Below are 20566 nucleotides of genomic sequence, written 5' to 3'. Positions count from 1 at the left end.
AAAATCCCAATCCAAAAATGGGCAGAAGACCTAAATAGACATTTCTCCAAAGAAGATATAAAGATTGCCAACCAACACATGAAAGAATGCTCAACATCATTAATCATTAGAGAAATGCAAATCAAAACTACAATGAGATATCATCTCACACTGGTCAGAATGGCCATCATCAAAATATCTACAAACAATAAATGCTGGAGAGGGTGTGGAGAAAAGGAACTCTGTTGCACTGTTGGTGGGAATGTAAATTGATACAGCCACTATGGAGAACAGAATGGAGGTTCCTTAAAAAACTAAAATTAGAACTACCATACGACCCAGCAATCCCACTACTGGACATATACCCTAAGGCAACCATTAATTCAAAAAGAGTCATATACCAAAATGATCATTGCAGCTGTACTTACAATAGCCAGGACATGGAATCAACCTAAGTGTCCATCAACAGATGGATGGATAAAGAAGATGTGGCATATATATATATATATATATATATATATATATATATATAATGGAATATTACTCAGCCATAAAAAGGAAAGAAACTGAGTTATTTGTAGTGAGGTGGATGGACCTAGAGACTGTCATACAGAATGCAGCAAGTCAGAAAGAGAAAAACAAATGCCATATGCTAACACATATATATAGAATCTAAAAAAAAAAAAAAAGAAAAAAGAAAAAAAATGATCAGAAGAACCTAGGGGCAAAACGGGAATAAAAATACAGACCTACTAGAGAATAGACTTGAGGATATGGGGAGTGGGAACAGTAAGCTTGGACAAAGTGAGAGATTGGCGTGGACATATATACACTACCAAAAGTAAAATAGATACCTAGTGGGAAGAAGCTGCATAGTACAGGGAGACCAGCTTGGTGCTTTGTGATCACCTAGAGGGGTGGGATGTGGGTGGGTGGGAGGGAGACACATGAGGGAGGAGATATGGGGACATACGTATATGTATAACTGATTCACTTTTTTATAAAGCATAAACTAACACACCATTGTAAAGCAATTATACTCCAATAAAGATATTTTAAAAAATTGAAATAATCTAACAACTCACTTAAAACCAATTGTTGTATCTGTATATTTAGTACAAATTGAATTAAATTATAGACACTATAACAAGAAACATGTTGAAAGTGATATTTATTGCAAAACACTTCATGATTACCTCCATATTTTTTAATCTCTTCCTTCCTCTTGGTTATTGGATCTGAGATCTGAAACAGTTAATACTTGATGACATCATTTAAAGGCGAATTCCTTGAGCTATTACAGCATGTAGATGACAGTCCCAATTCATATACAAAGTCATTGCAAAACTGGATACTGGAATTGACATTTTTGACACTTGATAATTTATGTTTGATATTCAGTAGAGATAATGTCCTTTTAAGCTATACTCATCAGTTCACTTAGGTCAGTAACAATAATGCCAACCTACTGAAAAAGTATAGCTAAATAGAGAATTCACCAGAACAATTAGAGTAATAGTGACAGCTCCATTCAAAGAATACAGAAGAAGAAATTTTTTCAAATGCTGGCTGCTCTTATTATAGCAAAATCATTATCACTATTCTTTTATAGTGTGTGATGTTCATGATTTTAACAGTGCTTTACTGTTATAAAGTTGAAAATGATTGGTTAAGGTGCATTTAAATACAGATCAAAATGTGTACATTTTTCTATAAATTTTTACCTAGAAACCAGTTATTAAGCTGAATGACTTCTAGTCAACTGAATATTTTGCCATAGCACAATTGTTTCAGATTAAATCTGTGACCTTATATACTAAAATTATAATAATGACATAAAAGACTATTTTAAAGATAATTACTCTGTGGAGAAAATACATTAGGTAGAAAACAGAAGACTCAAATAATAGAATTAGAAATGAAAAAGAAGTAAAAACTGACACTGCAGAAATACAAAGGATCATGAGAGATTACTACAAGCAACTATATGCCAATAAAATGGAAACCAGGAAGAAATGGACACATTCTTAGAAAAGCACAACCTTCCAAGACTGAACCAGGAAGAAATGGAAAATATGAACAGACCAATCACAAGTACCGAAATTGAGACTGTGATTAAAAATCTTCCAACAAACAAAAGCCTAGGACCAGATGGCTTCACAGAAGAATTCTAGCAAACATTTAAAGAAGAGGTAACACCCATCCTTCTCGAACTCTTCCAAAAAATTGCAGAGAGAAGAACAATCCATATGCATACTTTCCTTCTTTTCATTTTGTTTGAGGTACACAGAATGTACAACACCTTAAAATGCAGCATCTTAAAGATGTAGATAAATTGAAACATTAAAAGTAAACTATGCGTATCATAAAGTATTCAATATCCTCTTAGATTAATATTAAGTTTGATATTTTTCTATGTGCAAATGTTCAAACTACTGTTTTTACTTTTTATTACATATGCTTGTATATTTAAACATGCCTGTATCTCTTAAAAAATGAAAACTTATTAAAGAACAGAGAGTAAGATTTATATCATATTTTATAAATGGTTATTTTTTAAAAAATATTAGAGTGTTTAACTTCATAAAATTTTAATACAGGACTCTTTATTCATTTTTCAAATAGAAAATATTAATAATTATTTGATTAACAAATGCCATTACATACAAAGAAGAGTTGCTCAGGAATGCTGATTTAGTGTTACAAGAAAAAGGAATAAATTACATTAAAGTGTATTATAAATTCTCACAAAATTTCAATTGTTATAACACAGGCTAAGAAGTTCTTATAGTAAAGTTTCACCAGCAACATTTTATAGTTTCATTTTTGGATTTGACTGTAGGTTTCATATAAAATAATCTATTGATATATATATATATATAGGTCAAATCTTAATACTACAAAAATATTTTTAAATCAAGACTCTCATTAAAAACTCTATACTTCTGTGAAAAATGCCACTGGTAGTTTGACAGGGATTTCATTGAATCTGTAGATAACTTTGTGTAGTATAGTCATTTTGTCAATGCTGATACTTCTAATCCAAGAACATGGTATATCTCTCCATCTGTTTGTATCATCTTTAATTTCTTTCATCAGTGTCTTATTGTCTTCTGCATATGGGTCTTTTGTCTCCTTAGGTAGGTTTATTCCTAGGTATTTTATTCTTTTTGTTGCAATGGTAAATGGGAGTGTTTCCTTAATTTATTTTTCATATTTTCCATCACTAGTGTATAGGAATGCTAGAGATTTCTGTGCATTAATTTTGTATCCTGATACTTTACCAAATTCATTGATTAACTCTAGTAGTTTTCTGGTAGCATCTTTAGGATTCTCTGTGTATAGTATCATGCCATCTGCAAACAGTGACAGCTTTACTTCTTCTTTTCTGATTTAGATTCCTTTTATTTCTTTTTCTTCTCTGATTGCTGTGGCTAAAACTTCCAAAACTTTGTGGAATAATAGTGGTGAGAATGGGCAACCTTGTCTTGTCCCTGATCTTAGTGGAAATGGTTTCAGTATTTCACCATTGAGAATGATGTTGGCTGTGGGTTTGTCATATATGGCCTTTATTATGTTGAGGTAAGTTCCCTCTATGCCTGCTTTCTGGAGGGTTTTTATCATAAAAGGGTGTTGGATTTTGTCAAAAGATTTCTCTGCATCTATTGAGAAATTCATGTTTTTTCTCCTTCAATTTGTTAATATGGGGTATCATATTGATTGATTTGCATATATTGAAGAATCCTTGCACTCCTGAGATAAACCCCACTTGATCATGGTGTATGATCCTTTCAATGTGCTGTTGGATTTGTTTGCTAGTATGTTTTTGAGGATTTTTACATGTATGTTCTTCAGTGATATTGGCCTGTAGTTTTCTTTTCTTGTGACATCTTTGTCTGGTTTGGTATCAGGGTGATGGTAGCCTCATAGAATGAGTTTGAGAGTATTCCTCCCTCTGTTATATTTTGGAAGAGTTTGAAAAGGATAGGTGTTAGCTCTTCTCTAAATGTTTAATAGAATTCACCTGTGAAGCCATCTGGTCCTGGGCTTTTGTTTGTTGGAAGATTTTTAATCACAGTCTCAATTTCAGTGCTTGGGATTGGTCTGTTTATATTTTCTATTTCTTCCTGGTCAGTCTCAGAAGATTGTGCTTTTTCTGAGAATGTGGCCATTTCTTACAGGTTGTCCATTTTATTGACATATAGTTGCTTGTAGTAATCTCTCATGATCCTTTGTATTTCTGCAGTGTCAGTTTTTACTTCTCCTTTTTCATTTCTAATTCTATTCATTTGAGTCTTCTCCCTTTTACTCTTGATGAGTCTGGCTAAAATTTCACAATGTGTATGGAAACACAAAAGACCCCAAATAGCCAAAGAAACCTTGAGAAAGAAAACTGGAGCTGGATGAATCAGGCTTCTGGACTTATGACTCTACTTCAAAGCTACAGTAATCCAGACAGTATGGTACCAGCACAAAACAGAGATATAGGTCACTGGAACAGGATAGAGGGCCCAGAGATAAACCCATGTACATAGGTCACCTTATTTTTGATAAAGGTGGCAAGAATATACAATGAAGAAAATACAGCCTCTTCAATAAGTGGTGCTGGGAAAACAGGATAGCTACCTGTAAAAGGATGAAATTAGAACACTCCCTAACACCATACACAAAAATAAACTCGAAATGAATTAAAGACCTAACTATAAGGGCAGACACTATAAAACTCTTAGAGGAAAACATAAGCAGAACACTCTATGACACAAATCACAGCAAGATCCTTTTTGACCCACCTCCTGGAGAAATGGAAATAAAAACAAAAATAAACAAATGGGACCTAATGTAACTTAAAAGCTTTTGCATAGCCATGGAAAACATAAACAAGATGAAAAGACAACCCTCAGACTGGGAGAAAATGTTTGCAAATGAAGTAACTGACAAAGGATTAATCACCAAATTTTACAAGCAGCTCATGCAGTTCAATATCAAAAAAACAAACAATATAATCCAAAAATGGGCAGAAGACCTAAATAGACATTTCTCTAAAGAACATATACAGATTCTCAACAAACACATGAAAGAATGCTCAACGTCACTAATCATTAGAGAAATGCAAATCAAAACTAAAATGTGGTATCACCTCACACCAATTAGAATGGCCATCATCAAAATATCTACAAACAATAAATGCTGGAGAGGGTGTGGAGAAAAGGGAACTCTGTTGCACTGTTGGTGGGAATGTAAATTGATACAGCTGCTATGGAGAACAGTATGGAGGTTCCTTAAAAAGCTAAAAATAGAACTACCATATGACCTAGAAATCCCACTACTGGGCATATACCCTGAGAAAACCATAATCCAAAAGGAGTCATGTACTGCAATGTTCATTTCAGCTCTATTTACAAAAGCCAGGACAGGGAAGCAACCTAAATGTCCATTGACAGATGAATGGATAAAGAAGATATGGCACATATATACAATGGAATATTACTCAGCCATAAAGAGAAAAGAAACTGAGTTATTTGTTGTGAGGTGGATGGACCTAGGGTCTGTTATACAGAGTGAAGTAAGTCAGAAAGAGACAAACAAATACTATATGCTAACACATATATATGGAATAAAAAAAATGTTTATGAAGAACCTAGGGGCAGGACAGGAATAAAGGCACAGACATAGAGAATGGACTTGAAGACACGGGGAGTGGGAAGGGTAAGCTAGGACGAAGTGAGAGCATGGCTTGGACATACATACACTACCAAATGTGAAATAGATAGTGGGAAGCAGCCACATAGCACAGGGAGAGCAGCTTGGTGCTTTGTGAACACCTGGGGGGGTGGGATAGGGATAGTGGGAGGGGGTGCAAGAGGGAGGAGATATGGGGATATATGTATAAGCATAGCTGATTCACTTTGTTTTACGGCAGAAACTAACACACCATTGTAAAGCAATTATACTCAAATAAAGATGTTAAAAAAAGAATCCTCTATACTTTGTCTTGGATCTTTTTAATATGATTTAATTAGTACAGTCACTATATTTTAAAATAAGTCAGCTGTCTAGAAGCATAAAAACAATTTCTCTACTTATTAATTCTTTACTCATCTGAAGATAAAAAAACAACATAAAAGACTAATGTAAAGCAGAGGTTCATCTTAGGGCTCTATGCCCCTGTGATTATCTTGCATCTTTCCATCTGTTTTCATCACAGAAAAATCGCCTCATGTAAATTACAATTGCTCTTCTTAATCTCAACTTTATTTTAATGTACTGAAGTTTTTTCAGAAGTCACCTGTTAAAATGCATTTTGGTGATTGGAAAAGTACATTGAAAATATAAGTAAAAATTTTTATATCACTACCAAATTAAAAGAAATTTAAACAAAAACGTTCAAAACCTTGACAACCTATTAATTCCACTGAAACTTTTGAAATAAAAGTCTTATCTTTTAATTGGAACATCTAGGGTCATTTGTAAAGACGTGGATGGATCTAGAAACTGTCATACAGAGTGAAGTAAGTCATAAAGAGAAAAACAAATATCGTATATTAACGTATATATGTGGAACCTAAAAAAGTGATACAGATGAACCGGTTTGCAGGGCAGAAACAGAGACACAGATTTAGAGAACAAACATATGGACCCCAAGGGGAGAAAGTGGCGGTGGGGTGTGGTAGTGTGAGGAACTGGGAGATTGGGATTGACATATATACACTAATATGTATAAAATTGATAATTAATAAGAACCTGCTGTAAAAAAAAGTAAAATAAAATTCAAAAATAAAGAAAAATTTGAAAAAATAATATATTACATATTTCATGGTCTTAATTGTTTCTTTGAAGTAGGATATGTTTACTTTATGCATTCTTTTAAAAGTGGTTAAAGTTTCATCAAAAAGAAGAAATGTTTTAGAGACTTTTAGTATATAGTACAATAACTATTATAAAATTAAATGGGTCACTTAAGATGTTAATAAAAAGGTTCAATTTTGTTTTTTTCCCCTCATCCTAGATAGATGTGTTCTGAATAAAGAAGGGATGGGAACCTCCCCAGGTAATAATAGAAGGAAGTGCTGAAGGGATAGGGTCCTTTAGCTAGAGGCCAGTAGGAGGAAATGTCTGTCGAGGATCCTTTGACACAACCATGCACTTTCATTTTCTAAGTGTCTGAAGGGCCAGGTTAAGTGCAGAGAGAACAAATTGGGAGTGTTCAACACTGTGCTTGCCTCTCCTAGTGAGAGGTGTAGGGGTGAGTGGGGAGGAAAGAGAAAGAGAAAGGGAGGTGGGGGGAAGAGTGGGAAGGAAGGAAAGAGAGTACATATATATACATTAATTTTCCTGGGAAAGACTATACACAGAGATTCAAGGTAGAAGCTCTATTCTGGAATAAAGATTTGATCTTCATGGAAATTTGCCCTAATATGATGTGATAAATGAATATAAGTTTTAGTAAAAATTATAAAAGTATCCACAAAGCTAAACGTTAGATGGTAATTATAATTGAAAAATGAGCAAAGGATAATTCTGGGTAGGTAAGAAAATCTAATCTTGACATACCTTCTCAAAACTACCACACAGACAAACAAACAAACAAACAAACAAACAAAAACTATTACGGGTTTTCTTGTGTATGTTCATTTGTTTTGTTTTTTAGACTCCACATATAAGTAAAATCATATGGAATTTGTCTTTCTCTGTCTGATTTATTTTACTTAGCATAATACCCTATAGGTCCATCCATGTTTTTGCAAATGGTAACATTTCATTTTTTATGGTTTAATAATATTCCACTGTGTGTAAATACTACATCTTCTTTATCTATTCAACTGTTGATGGACATTTAGGTTGCTTCCATATCTTGGTTATAGTAAATAATGCTCTTTTGAACACTAGGGTGCAGATATCTTTTCAAATTAGTGTTTTCATTTTCTTTGGGCAAATACCTAGAAAGGGAATTTCTGGATCGTATGGAAGTTCTATTTTTTATTTTTTGAGAAACCTCCATACTGTTTTCCATAGCAGCTGCAACAATTTATCTTCCTACCAACAGTGTACAAGTGTTCACTTTTCTCCATATCCTTGACAACACTTGTTATTTCTTGTCTTTTTGTTAAAAGCCATTCTGAAAGGTGTGAAGTGATATCTCACAGACAGAAAGGACAAATTGGTGGTTGTCAGATGGGTGGGAGGTGGGAGGATGAGTAAAACAGATAAAGGGGTTTAAGAGGTACAAAATTCCAGTTGTAAAATAAATAAGTCACAGGGATGTAACGTACAGCACAGGGAATATAACCAATAATAGTGTAATAACTTTGTATGGTGACAGATGGTAATTAGACTTATCATTGTGATCATTTTATTATATATTAAATATTGAATCACTATTTTGTATCCCTGAAACTAATATACAATTTTAAGTCAATTAGACTTCAATTAAAAAAAAATCCCACATCTTCACCATAGGAAGACAAAGAACATGAAAATTTTCACATTAACTGATGGAGGAAGTAAATAATAATATGTTTAAAATAATGAAAACAACATTTCTCATTGTTATAAAAAAGAATTTTAGACATAGAAATTGGCTAAACTAAAATGAATCCTATTATGTCAAATTAGAAATGGGGTGTTAGTATGCATTCATGCATTAATATGCATGCTTATAATATACATATATACACACATACACAAAGATATAGATATGGACATATATGTATGCATATACAGACACACATATATGTGTATACACACACACACACACATGCACATACAAATTATCTTGACTTCTAAATACCACTCTTCACTTAAAGGAGCCAGGACTCCTAGGAGAAATGGCTGATTTCACATCTAGGACTGGAAAAATGTAAGATAAACCTGGAACATCTTGCTAGAAAGTAAGCAAGTGCTCAAAGAATGATGGGGATGGGTCAAAAAGATTCGAGACAGCTTGAAGAGGTTCCCACTATCCAAATCTCACACAAACTGAGTATCAAAATCAATATAATAGTTATATATTTGACACAGTGAATAAAATAAAAATTGTGAATTCATATAGCTACAAATCAATAACTGAATAAATGAACAAATGAATAAATGAATGAAAGAAAATGAAAAGCTCCTCCTAACAGTCAAAAGTCATCTGGTAAATGTAGAATAAATGATGAGTTAGAAAAGTACCATTTGGCAAATTATATAGAGATGATTCAGTTAGAACCATTAATGAAGAACATCTCTTATTTTAAGTTGGTTGAAATCTCCAGATTCTTAGGGTACTGATTTGATCATGAAACCACTCAGGAACCTTTCTATAATCACAGAAAATGAAATTTGGGTGGCAAAAGACAAGGGATATGGATATTTCTTCATTTTCAAACTGAGAGAAATAAAGGAGAGACAGAAAGAGAGGAAGCTCTATAAGTTTAATGAATAAATTGCTATTTAGATTAGATTGAGAAAGTCAGCGGTCATTATTATAAATCTATCATTGAGAAGAAAGATGTCCTAAAATAACTTCTAATATTCAACATTTCAGACCCCCAAGTAGATTTTGCAACTTTTGGAAATGTGATAGTACTGTCCTAAGTACATGCAACAAATGTATAAATTGAAATTAAAGCCATTATATTATGTATTTTGTAGTAATACAACATTTTCAAGTTTATCAGTATGAAAAAATGTATGTCCTGGACATACCTTTTACTGCCACATCTGAGAACACTGTGCCCAGCTCCAGCCTACTCTATGATCACTTGGAATCATCATGGGTTCACTGAGAACACACAACAGCAATTAAGGACAATATCATTAGCAAGTATATCTTGATTTTAAAAAGCATTTACAAGATTCTTTATGGATAGGAAGATATTAGTGAGATAGTGGAGATGGAGAAAATTTCCCCCATTTGAACATACCTTCAGGGAGTCATAGTAACTGGATTAATGTTACCCTAAAAAAGTTGGTTACAGTCATTTCCCTACCATGTTGAGAGCTCTTGAGAAGTACAGTACTCTCTTATAACAGCATGACATTAGACATGCAATTTTAATGCGTTCTGTCCAACAGGTTCAAAGATTCCACTCTTTCTTTATGATTAACTGGTAAAACCTCTTCTGTCACTTTCTCTAGAAGTTAGCTCTGCTTTTATAGGATTGTACACCTGTCTTTATTGGCATATCTTTACTGTCCTGGTTTACATGTCCATGTCCCTAAATTGTCTATGAGACTTTCAAAAGCAAAACCAAGCTTATTTACACTTGGGTCTGGGTATATGACTAATGTTTGGCATTCAGTAAATTAATGTGTGGTGAATGGGGAGCTTGGATATATTAGATTTCTGGTGGTTATGATTTTTGTTGAAATTATGATTATGTTGAAACAATTAGGAAGAGGTTTCCTCAGAAAATCAGAATAAAAATCTGTCTCAAAAACACTGAGGGACTTCCCTGGTCGTCCAATGGTTAAGACTCTGTGCTTCCAATGCAGCGGGCATGGGTTCGATCCCTGGTCAGGGAACTAAGATCCTGCATGCCATGGTGCAGCCAAAAGAAAGAAAAAAGCATTGAAAGGATATTTGATAAAGCTTTTTTCTAGACTTCTACAAGATGGGGGAGAATTGCAACTATATAGAGCTTGTTTTGCTAAGTGCACTTTTCTCTCAATTTAATTTTATCTATAGAAATTCGTTCCATGTTTTCATTAATATTTTTATGAATATAGAAGTTAAATTAGGAAAGACTAAATTACTTGTTTCTTCCTCTTAACATTATTTATTTGTTTTATCATCAATTATTTGGTTGTTGCTTTTACTGATGCTATTCCACCAACACATAACTAAAACTAGTCACAATTCATCTAAGGAGGATTGGTCTTCTCCCTTCTGGCAAACAGATACAGACTGACTAGATGTTTAAACATAAACTTGGTGGGCACAATATCCAAGAAGAGACTGAGAATAAATTCAAAGTGATCTTGCCACATGTACTTATATCTGTAGCTGCCACAGCTTAGACTACAGAGGAAAGCAGTCAAGAGTCAATTGAGATCTGACTCAATAGAAGTAAATGCTCATAAGAACAAAGAAACACTTCCAAATAAGAGTTGAGGGCAAATCTGAACTCAGAAACTCAGAGTCATCAGACGCTGATGCATAAGATAAAGAGGAGACAGCTGGACATTGAAAGGGGGGTCAGATGATGTTTCTGGAAGTCATTATCAATGACAAGGCTTTTGAGAGTCCCTCTGCCCATTAAGTTCATGACACTTTGAACCCAACATCTAATCATTGAATAACATTCAATTTCTGCAACATCTGCTACTATAATTAGTCACTAATGAAATTGTTTTGTTAAAAGAATTTTTTAAAAATTAATCAGAAGGACTTTAGTATCAGGAAAAAATGTTATTCAATCCATGGAGAGAATAATTTTCAATTTTCAACATAGAATATAGTTAAAGGTGATATTTATACTATAACAAAAGAAATACAGGTACAGAATTAAGGTCAATAGTATCTATGAAATTCCAGTAATTTTTTACCCAAATACATTCATTTTAAAAAACACTCCCAAATAAAGAACTTTTAAGGAGAAAAATATCTAGAAGATTGTTGGAGGAGGTCATCAAGTGGACTTGACCTTTGGTTGACTCATGAGATGGACCAGGGCAATGGGAGGCTCCTAACTCCATCCCCATTCTTGATATGTGCATCCTCCCACCATTCCCATACTAGGAGCCACATCAAGGATACAGCCTTGAGATGATAATGTGTTATTGAGACCATCTGGACGGTACACGACTAATCCTCCTTAAGGTGTCTATATAAACTCTTAAGATTCTGGTGGGCAGGTTCAGAGATCTACTCATCTTGTGACCTCCCAAGACAAGCCTCTAACTTAAGTTCCCTTACGTATTAAACCTGCCATCTACTGATCTGGGGTGGTCTGCCTCTTTCTTTGGTTTATTCTTGCTCTCTCTATATGGGGTCAGTTTATAATTTGACTTGGGGAACTCCCGAAGTTTTAAACCAACAAAGGTGAATTGTATTTTCTTCAAAGAAAAAAATTAAATAAAAATATTTCAATTTCTGTAAATTTAGTTAAAAGTCTGAAATTTAATATATATATGAATTATGTATATAATGAAATGCTATTTGTTGTTACATTATTTCTCTTTTTTTCTCTAGATTTCTATGTAATTGTGAACCTGAGTATCATGGATCTTTCTGTGAACTGGATATAAATGAATGTGAAATCTCACCTTGTCCCGATGGAGAAAATTGTGTCAAAAGAACAGGTGGATACATCTGCCTCTGTGCTCCTGGTTATTCAGGTAAATTTCTACCTGCTCTGTCTGTATCAACATGTTGGTTGTAAATAACTGGCATCCTCATATCTACTCTGCAAATCCTGAACTAACCTGTTCCATGCAAGTGGGGCAGGAGAGTCAAGAGGCTCTTTGTCTCTTGTAAAAGAAACTAGTAAAAACAAAATTTATGCTTTTTAATCTAAAATTAACTGAACATTAAGAAATATATGAATTATACATCGAGGTATTTTACATTTTTATGCTTTTTTGAATTGAAGTTTATCTAAAGTATGTTTATATGCTTGTAATACAGAAAAGGCATTGTTGTATGAATAATCTAAGAGAAATAGTACTGTTATATCCATTACACAAATGTTACTTTAAAAAAATATAAAGAGTAAGTTTAGCTCTTTAAACATACTTATATGCTAGAAATCAATCCAGGAGCCCTTGTGAATTTAAAGTTCCAGGAGAAAATACGATTTGGAGCCAGTTGCCTCAATATCAATCATTCCACAACATAAATTCTATCCAAAAATAAATGCAAAAGTCATCAATGAACTTAGGAAAGAACATTAGCCCTCTAAACTTCTGCTGAGAATTTGCTTCTATGAAATACAAAAAGCTATATTGTTTTGGCATACCAATATTAATTATGTGGGCCCAGCAAGAATGTATTCAAATCTCAAATCATAATTTATTAATGCCTGAATTCTTCACCACTGGGATCTTTTGTGTTTCTTTCCTGAGAGAAGCTGGCTAAGTGAATCTAATATTAGATTCTATACTCTTAGGAGTAAAAAGCAAAAAACAAAAAACCAAAAAACTAGACAAATAGAAATGATATTGAAAAGCAAAACTGATAAAGAACTAGAAGGATTTCCAGTGAATAAGTGGTCAAAAGCAATAGGAAGCTGACCCCTGAAGAAAATATATACAGGTGTCTTCCTGGGGAATAATGATAACTTCAGGAAAGGTTACCTTGGTAACAATTGTTACAGACACAGAAGTCTTGGCTGAAATTTAAAAAAAAAAATTGAACTACAGTCTACAGATGTTATTACATAAATAAGAAGCAATACATTCTGGCTATAAAAGTATCTTTTCTAATTTTCATATTGCCCCTCATCTTCCAAATGATTGAGATTTGTACTTGGGACCACACATATCCAACTAGCAATACCATTCCCCATGCTATTGTTTTGCAGCTGCTACCACGCTAACATTGTTAAAATAAGAAATGACACACGGAGCTGAATACGACTGAGAAACATGTTTTGTAAAATTACTTGATATAACACGTTGTTCTGATACTTTAAATTCATCCTAAAATTTGAAGGATTAATGTATTCTTTGTTTTTCTTTTCACAACCTATTTCACTGCAAGCTATGGTTCTTAGCATTGTTTCAAAATCTAAGATTGAGTTGCCAATTAGGCACCCCAGTGGAGAAGCTGAATGCACAGTTGGCTGTATGAGGTGGTCTCCAATTGAAATATACATGTGGGGGTCTTCAGATATACAACTGTGGTGCTGGGTAGGCTCACAAAGGAGTGAGTGTGGATAGAAGAGAGAAGAGGACCAAGGACTGAGCCCAGAGGCACTGTGATACTTAGGGTTCCAGGAGAGAAGGAAGAACTCGCAAAGGAAATTTAAAAGAGCAGTCAGTGATACAGGAGGAAAAACAAGAGCAGATAGAGTTTGGAAAGGCATGTAAATTATTTCATGTAGAGGGAGTGATCAATGTTGTCAAATATTATTATGTCAAGTAAAATAAGGACTAAGTATTAACCATTGGCATTAGCAATACAAACATCATTGGTGACACTGTCAAGGAAGCAGTTTTGCTGGAGTGGAGGGTGCAAAATTCTGTTTGAAGTGGATTTAAGAGAAAATGTGAGAAAAGTGCTGAGATGAATACACAGTTTATTAAATGAATATTTTTATTTTTAAAGAAGGAAACAAGAAATGGAGCAGTAATTTGAGGACAGAGTGAGATTGAAAATGAAAGGTTTAATTTTTACATTCTGTTTGTTTTTAATTTACATGCTCATTAAATGATGCTGACTCCTGTGTGGAGAATGAAGTAGAGAGTTTCAGTAATAGAAGCAGAGAGGCCTATCAGAAAGCTTTGGAAATGGTCCAGGTGACAGATTATAGTGAGTTAGATTAGCACTGCCCAGCAGAGGTGGTGAGAAATGCCCTCACCTCATATGTGCTCCATAAATATTCATGAATGATGAACAGTTAATAAAATATAAATAGTAAAGTGTATCACTGAACTAAATATCATTTTATAAATCATTGATGAGTCAAATTATGTCCCCTTTTTATTTTTAATGAAAAATCTGCAACTTCCTCTCATTGATTCATTGGGTTCTGAAACACTGTATTTTCAGTTATTTTGGGGTCTCAAGCTTTTTTGGGATGATGCTCACATAAATTCATATAGCACATATGTATAACTGATTCTTGGGAAGGCCACTTAAGGAATAATGATTCCATGGGCTTCCTTTCAAGCTCTAAACTGGATTTTGTGTGGCCTGTTTTCCAAGGAAAATTTGAATTTTGAACTCAGAAAATTATGCTTGCTTTTTCATTAACTGTATTGTAGGCTTCTCATATTGGAATAAATGAGTTTTCTTCTTAATTTCAGAAAGATTTGTTGGAAGTTTACAAATACCCAACTCACAGGCCATTGTGAAGGGGGTCTCACACCTGGTTTGGTGGTCTGCTATGACCCCTCAGCTTGAAATCACTACACAGTAACTGATGTAACCAAAGTGTCTCTGTAGATGTAGTCAATTCTGAGTTGATTTAGCCTTCATTTCAGGCCAGGTGTATCAGAGACTGGCAGCTGCTAAACTATTTCCTGGAAGGGTTGGAGGATTCAATTCTCATACTTCTTCTAGAAAGCTATGATCATAAAAAGTAATTCATTCATATTTACTCTCTCCTTAATATACATATATTTGAGAGAGATAACTTAATATGGTATAGAGCAGATATATTAATTGCCATAGAGAAAAATTATGTAGAAAAGAGATTATAAAGGGCTGGGATAAGGTTAGGAGTTGGGGAGGTGAATTTAAGGAAGCAATCAGAAAAGGCCTTGAAAAAAACTGGTTTGGATTAAGATTGAAATGCCATTTATATATTGGTAGATACATATATATGTGTATAGATAAAGAAATAGATTAAGAGATATCAAAAAATCAAAATTGTACTTAATAAACTATAAAGGTGAGAACATTTCCCTAATAACAGATATTTATGTTTTATACATAATCGAACCATTAAGAGATGTGCTACAGCCAGTGGCAGCAGCACAGCATGGCATTGGCTGAAGAGGTGAGCAGGAAACTCAAAGTTCTCTCAAGAATTCTTGTTCACTGATGCCACATTCAAACCTCATTTTTGCCTCTTCTTCCTACCAGATCCTTATCTCCTTTTTGCCCAACCTAATTCCATGGCTCACAGTTATAACCACTGCCTTACTTGCATTATCCTGCCTCTGTCTCCTTCCATAACACTCATATCAAAACACCTCTATCCTGAAGTTAATCCCAACCTCCCATATACTTTTCATTCACATGGGTGGCATAGAACAGGAGAAAAAAATACAAGTATGTGTACACACACACACACACACACACACACACACACACACAGACTCTCACACTCTATATTGGTTGCTCTTACTTTGACTCTCTGACCACAGACCTCAAGGAAGCTGTTGGTGCCTCTGACAGATGCTGCTTCTCACTAATCAATCCAGTTTCCCAGCATCCTAGCTTATTATTTCTGGCTCTCTCTTCTCTTTTTAAATTCCTATCAATCTTCCCTCTATTTAAATTTCAGTTTAAATCTTTGTCTCTCATATTCCTGAGAAAGTAAAAGTGATCAGAAGAGAACTTCTTTATCTTAACACTAACACCTAGCATCCTGCAGAGATCTGCAGTCATACACTGTGCTTTTCTCTGGTTTCCCTGTTCCTGTCTGTGGTTATCCCTTCTACCGGTAAATTGCTTCTGTCCTCTATCACCTATCATTAAAGGACATTCATCCTGACATTATTTTCTGCAACATAAATTCCTTCATCCATACTATGTCACTACTACCAGCATATAAATATTGATATTAACCTCTTTCTCATCTCATTTTTTAATCTTTCCCTTTTTATATGCTTATTAAACTACATTTCTTTTTTTTAAACAGAATTGTCAAATCTGTATCAATTTACATTCCCACCAACAGTGCAAGAGGGTTTCCTTTTCTACACACACTCTCCAGCATTTATTGTTTGTAAATTTTGTGATGATGGCCATTCTGACCAGTGTGAAGTGAGGTCTCATTGTAGTTTTGATTTGCATTCTTTAATGATTAGTAATGTTGAGCATTTTTCACGTGTTTGTCAGCCGGCTGTTTATCTCCTTTGGAGAAATGTCTATTTACGTCTTCCACCCATTTTTTGATTGGGCTGTTCGTTTTTTGATATTGAACTGCTTGTGTTCTTTGTATATTTTGGAGGTTAATCCTTTGTCAGTTGCTTCATTTGCAAATATTTTCTCTCACTCTGAGGGCTGTCTTTTTGTATTGTTTATGGTTTCCTTTGCTGTGCAAAATCTTTTAAGTTTAATTAGATCCCATATTTTTATTTTTGTTTTTATTCTCATTACTCTAAGAGGTGGGTCAAAAAAGATCTTGTTGCGATTTATGTCAAAGAGTGTTCTGCCTATGTTTTTCTCTAAGAGTTTTATACTGTCTGGGCTTACATTTAGGTGTTTAATCAATTTTGAATTTATTTTTGTGTTTGATTTAGGGAGTGTTCTAATTTCATTTTTTTACATGTAGCTGTCCAGTTTTCCCAGCACCAATTATTAAAGAGGCTGCCTTTGCTCCATTGTATATTGTGGCCTCCTTTGTCATAGATGAGGTGACCATAAGTCACCTAATCTCTGGGCTTATCTCTGGGCTTTCTATCCTGTTCCATTGATCTATATTTCTGTTTTTGTGCCAGTACCATACTGTCTTGATTACTGTAGCTTTGTAGTATAGTCTGAAGACAGGGAGTCTGATTCCTCCAGCTCCATTTTTTTTTTTCTCAAGATTGGTTTTATTATTCGAGGTCCTTTGTTTTTCCATACAAATTGTAAATTTTTTTGTTCTAATAATGTGAAAAATGCCATTGGTAATTTGATAGGGCTTGCATTGAATCTGTAGTTTGCTTTGGGTACTATAGTCATTTTCACAATACTGATTCTTCCAATCTAAGAACATGGTATGTCTCACCATCTGTTTGTGTCACCTTTGATTTCCTTTTTTCTTATTAAATTTTGTTTTATTTATTTATTTTTTATACAGCAGATTCTTATTAGTTATCTATTTTATACATATTAGTGTATATATATGAACCCGAGTCTCCCAATTCATCCCACCAATACCCCCTCCGATTTCCCCCCTTGGTGTCTATACATTTGTTCTCTACATTTGTGTCTCTATTTCTGCCTTGAAACTGGTTTCTCTCTACCATTTTTCTAGATTCCACATATATACATTAATATACGATATTTGCTTTTCTCTTTCTGACTTACTTCACTGTGTATGACAGTCTCCAGGTCCATCCATGTGTCTTCAAATGACCCAATTCCCTTCCATTTTATGGCTAATTAATATTCCATTGTATATATGTATCACATCTTCTTTATCCATTCATCTGTCAGTGGGGATTTAGGTTGCTTCCATGACCAGGCTATTGCAAATAGTACTTCATTAAACATTGGGGTGCATGTGTCTTTTTGAATTATGGTTTTCTCTGGGTATATGCCCAGTAGTGGTATTGCTGGGTCATATGGTAATTCTATTTTTAGTTTTTTCAGGAACCTCAACACTGTCCTCCATAGTGGCTGTATCAATTTACATTCCCACCAACAGTGTAGGAGTGTTCCCTTTTCTCCACACCCTCTCCAGCATTTGTTGTTTGCAGATTTTTTGATGATGCCCATTCTAACTGGTGTGAGGTGATACCTCATTGTAGTTTTGATTTGCATTTCTCTAATAATTAATGATGTTAAGCAGCCTTTCATGTGCTTCTGGACCACCTGTATGTCTTCTTTGGTGAAATGTCTATCTAGGTCTTCTGCCCATTTTTTGATTGGGTTGTTTGTTTTCTTAAATATTGAGCTGCATGAGCTGTTTATATATTTTTGTGATTAATCCTTTGTCCATTGATTGTTTTGCAAATATCTTCTCCCAGTCTGAGGGTTGTCTTTTTGTCTTGTTTATAGTTTCCTTTGCTGTACAAAAGCTTTTAAGTTTCATTAGGTCCCATTTGTTTATTTTTGTTTTTATTTCCATTACTCTAGGAGGTGGGTCAAAAATGATATTTCTGTGGTTTATGTCAAAGATTGTTCTTCCTATGTTTTCCTCTAAGAGTTTTATAGTGTCCACTCTTACGTTTAGGTCTTTAATCCATTTTGAGTTTCTTTTTGTGTATGGTGTTAGGGAGTGTTCTAATTTCATTCTTTTGCATGTAGCTCTCCAGTTTTCCCAGCACCACTTATTGAAGAGACTGTCTTCTCTCCACTGCATATTCTTGCCTCCTTTGTCATAGATTAGCTGGCCATAAGTGTGTGGATTTATCTCTGACCTTTCTTTCCTATTCTGTTGATCTATATTTCTGTTTTTGTGCCAGTACCATATTGTCTTGATTAAACAATCCAACCTTACACCTAAAGGAACTAGACAAAGAAGAAGAAACAAAACCCAAAGTTAGTAGAAGGAAAGAAATCATAAATATCAGAGCAGAAATAAATGAAATAGAAACAAAGAAAATAGTAAAGATCAATAAAACTAAAAGCTGGTTCTTCATGAAGATAAAACAAAATTGATAAACCTTTAGCCAGACTCATCAAGAAAAAGAGGGAGAAGACTCAAATCAATAAATTTAGAAATGAAAAAGGGGAAGTTACAATGGACACTGCAGAAATACACAGCATCATAAGAGACTACTATAAGCAACTTTATGCCAATAAAATGGACAACCTATAAGAAATGGACAAATTCTTAGAAAGGTATAAGCTTCCAAGACTGAACCAGGAAGAAACAGAAAATATGAACAGACCAATCACAACTAATGAAATTGAAACCATGATTAAAATTTTTCCAACAGACAAAAATTCAGGACCAGATGGCTTTAGAAGTGAATTTTATCAAACATTTAAAGAAGAGCTAATGCCCATCCTTCTCAAACTCTTCCAAAAAATTGCAGAGTAAAGAACAATCCCAAACTTATTCTATGAGCCCACCATCACCCTGATACCAAAAACAGACAAATATACTACAAAAAAAGAAAATTATGGACCAATCTCCCTGATGAATAAAGATGATTTCTTTCATCAGTATCTTATAGTTTTCTGAGGACTGGGCTTTTACATCCTTAAGCAAAAGGAGAGCTGTCTATGTAGAACAGTTTGCAGGTTCCTTAGAAAACTAAAAATAGAACAATCATGTGACCCAGCAATCCCACTACTGGGCATATACCCTGAGAAAACCATAATTCAAAAAGACACACGCACTCCAACGTTCATTGCAGCACTATTTACAATAACCAGGACATGGAAACAACCTAAATGTCTATCAAAGAAGGAATGGATAAAGAAGATGTGGTACATATATACAATGGAATGTCCCTCAGCCACAAAAAGGAATGAAATTGGGTCATTTGTAGAGACATGGGTGGACCCAGAGACTGTCAGAAAGAATGAAGTAATTAAGAAAGGGCAATACAAATATCATATATTAACACATGTATGTGGAACCTGAAAAAAAAATGGTATAGATGATCTTATTTACAAAGCAGAAATAGAGACACAGATGTAGAGAACAAACGTATGGATCTCAAGGAGGTAAGGGGTAGTGGTGGGATGAATTGGCAGATTGGGATTGACATATATACCCTATTGATGCTATGTATAAAATAGATAACTCATGAGAACCTATTGTATAGCAGAGTGAACTCTACTCAATGCTCTGTGGTGACCTAAATGCAAAGGAAATCCAAAAAAGAGGGATATATGTATACGTATAGGTGATTCACTTTGCTATACAGTAGAAACTAACTCAACATTGTAAAGCAACTATACTCCAATAAAAATTTTAAAAAAACAATTATCAAATCTGTTGTCTATATTGAGTATCCATTTCCTAATTTACCATTCCCTTCAAACCTATTCCCAATTTGCTTTTAATCCCAAGACTAAAATGAAACTCTTCACATCATAGGTCACCAA

At 34.2% G+C, this 20566-nt stretch overlaps 1 protein-coding gene across 1 annotated transcript in view; it reads left to right on the top strand.

Moving 5' to 3' along the window:
* Positions 1–20566, top strand: part of EYS (eyes shut homolog) — a 1661361-nt gene that overhangs the window by 521002 nt on the left and 1119793 nt on the right. Inside the window, exon 17 of the mRNA XM_060283543.1 lies at positions 12155–12300. Coding sequence (XP_060139526.1) covers positions 12155–12300 — 146 coding nt within the window. The remainder of the gene's footprint in view (positions 1–12154; positions 12301–20566) is intronic.

This window comes from Globicephala melas, chromosome 14 (genome assembly GCF_963455315.2).
Source record: "Globicephala melas chromosome 14, mGloMel1.2, whole genome shotgun sequence".
NCBI classification, from domain to species: domain Eukaryota; kingdom Metazoa; phylum Chordata; class Mammalia; order Artiodactyla; family Delphinidae; genus Globicephala; species Globicephala melas.
Note: the sequence above shows the minus strand (reverse complement) of the source record. Positions and strands in the feature narration are given on the sequence as shown.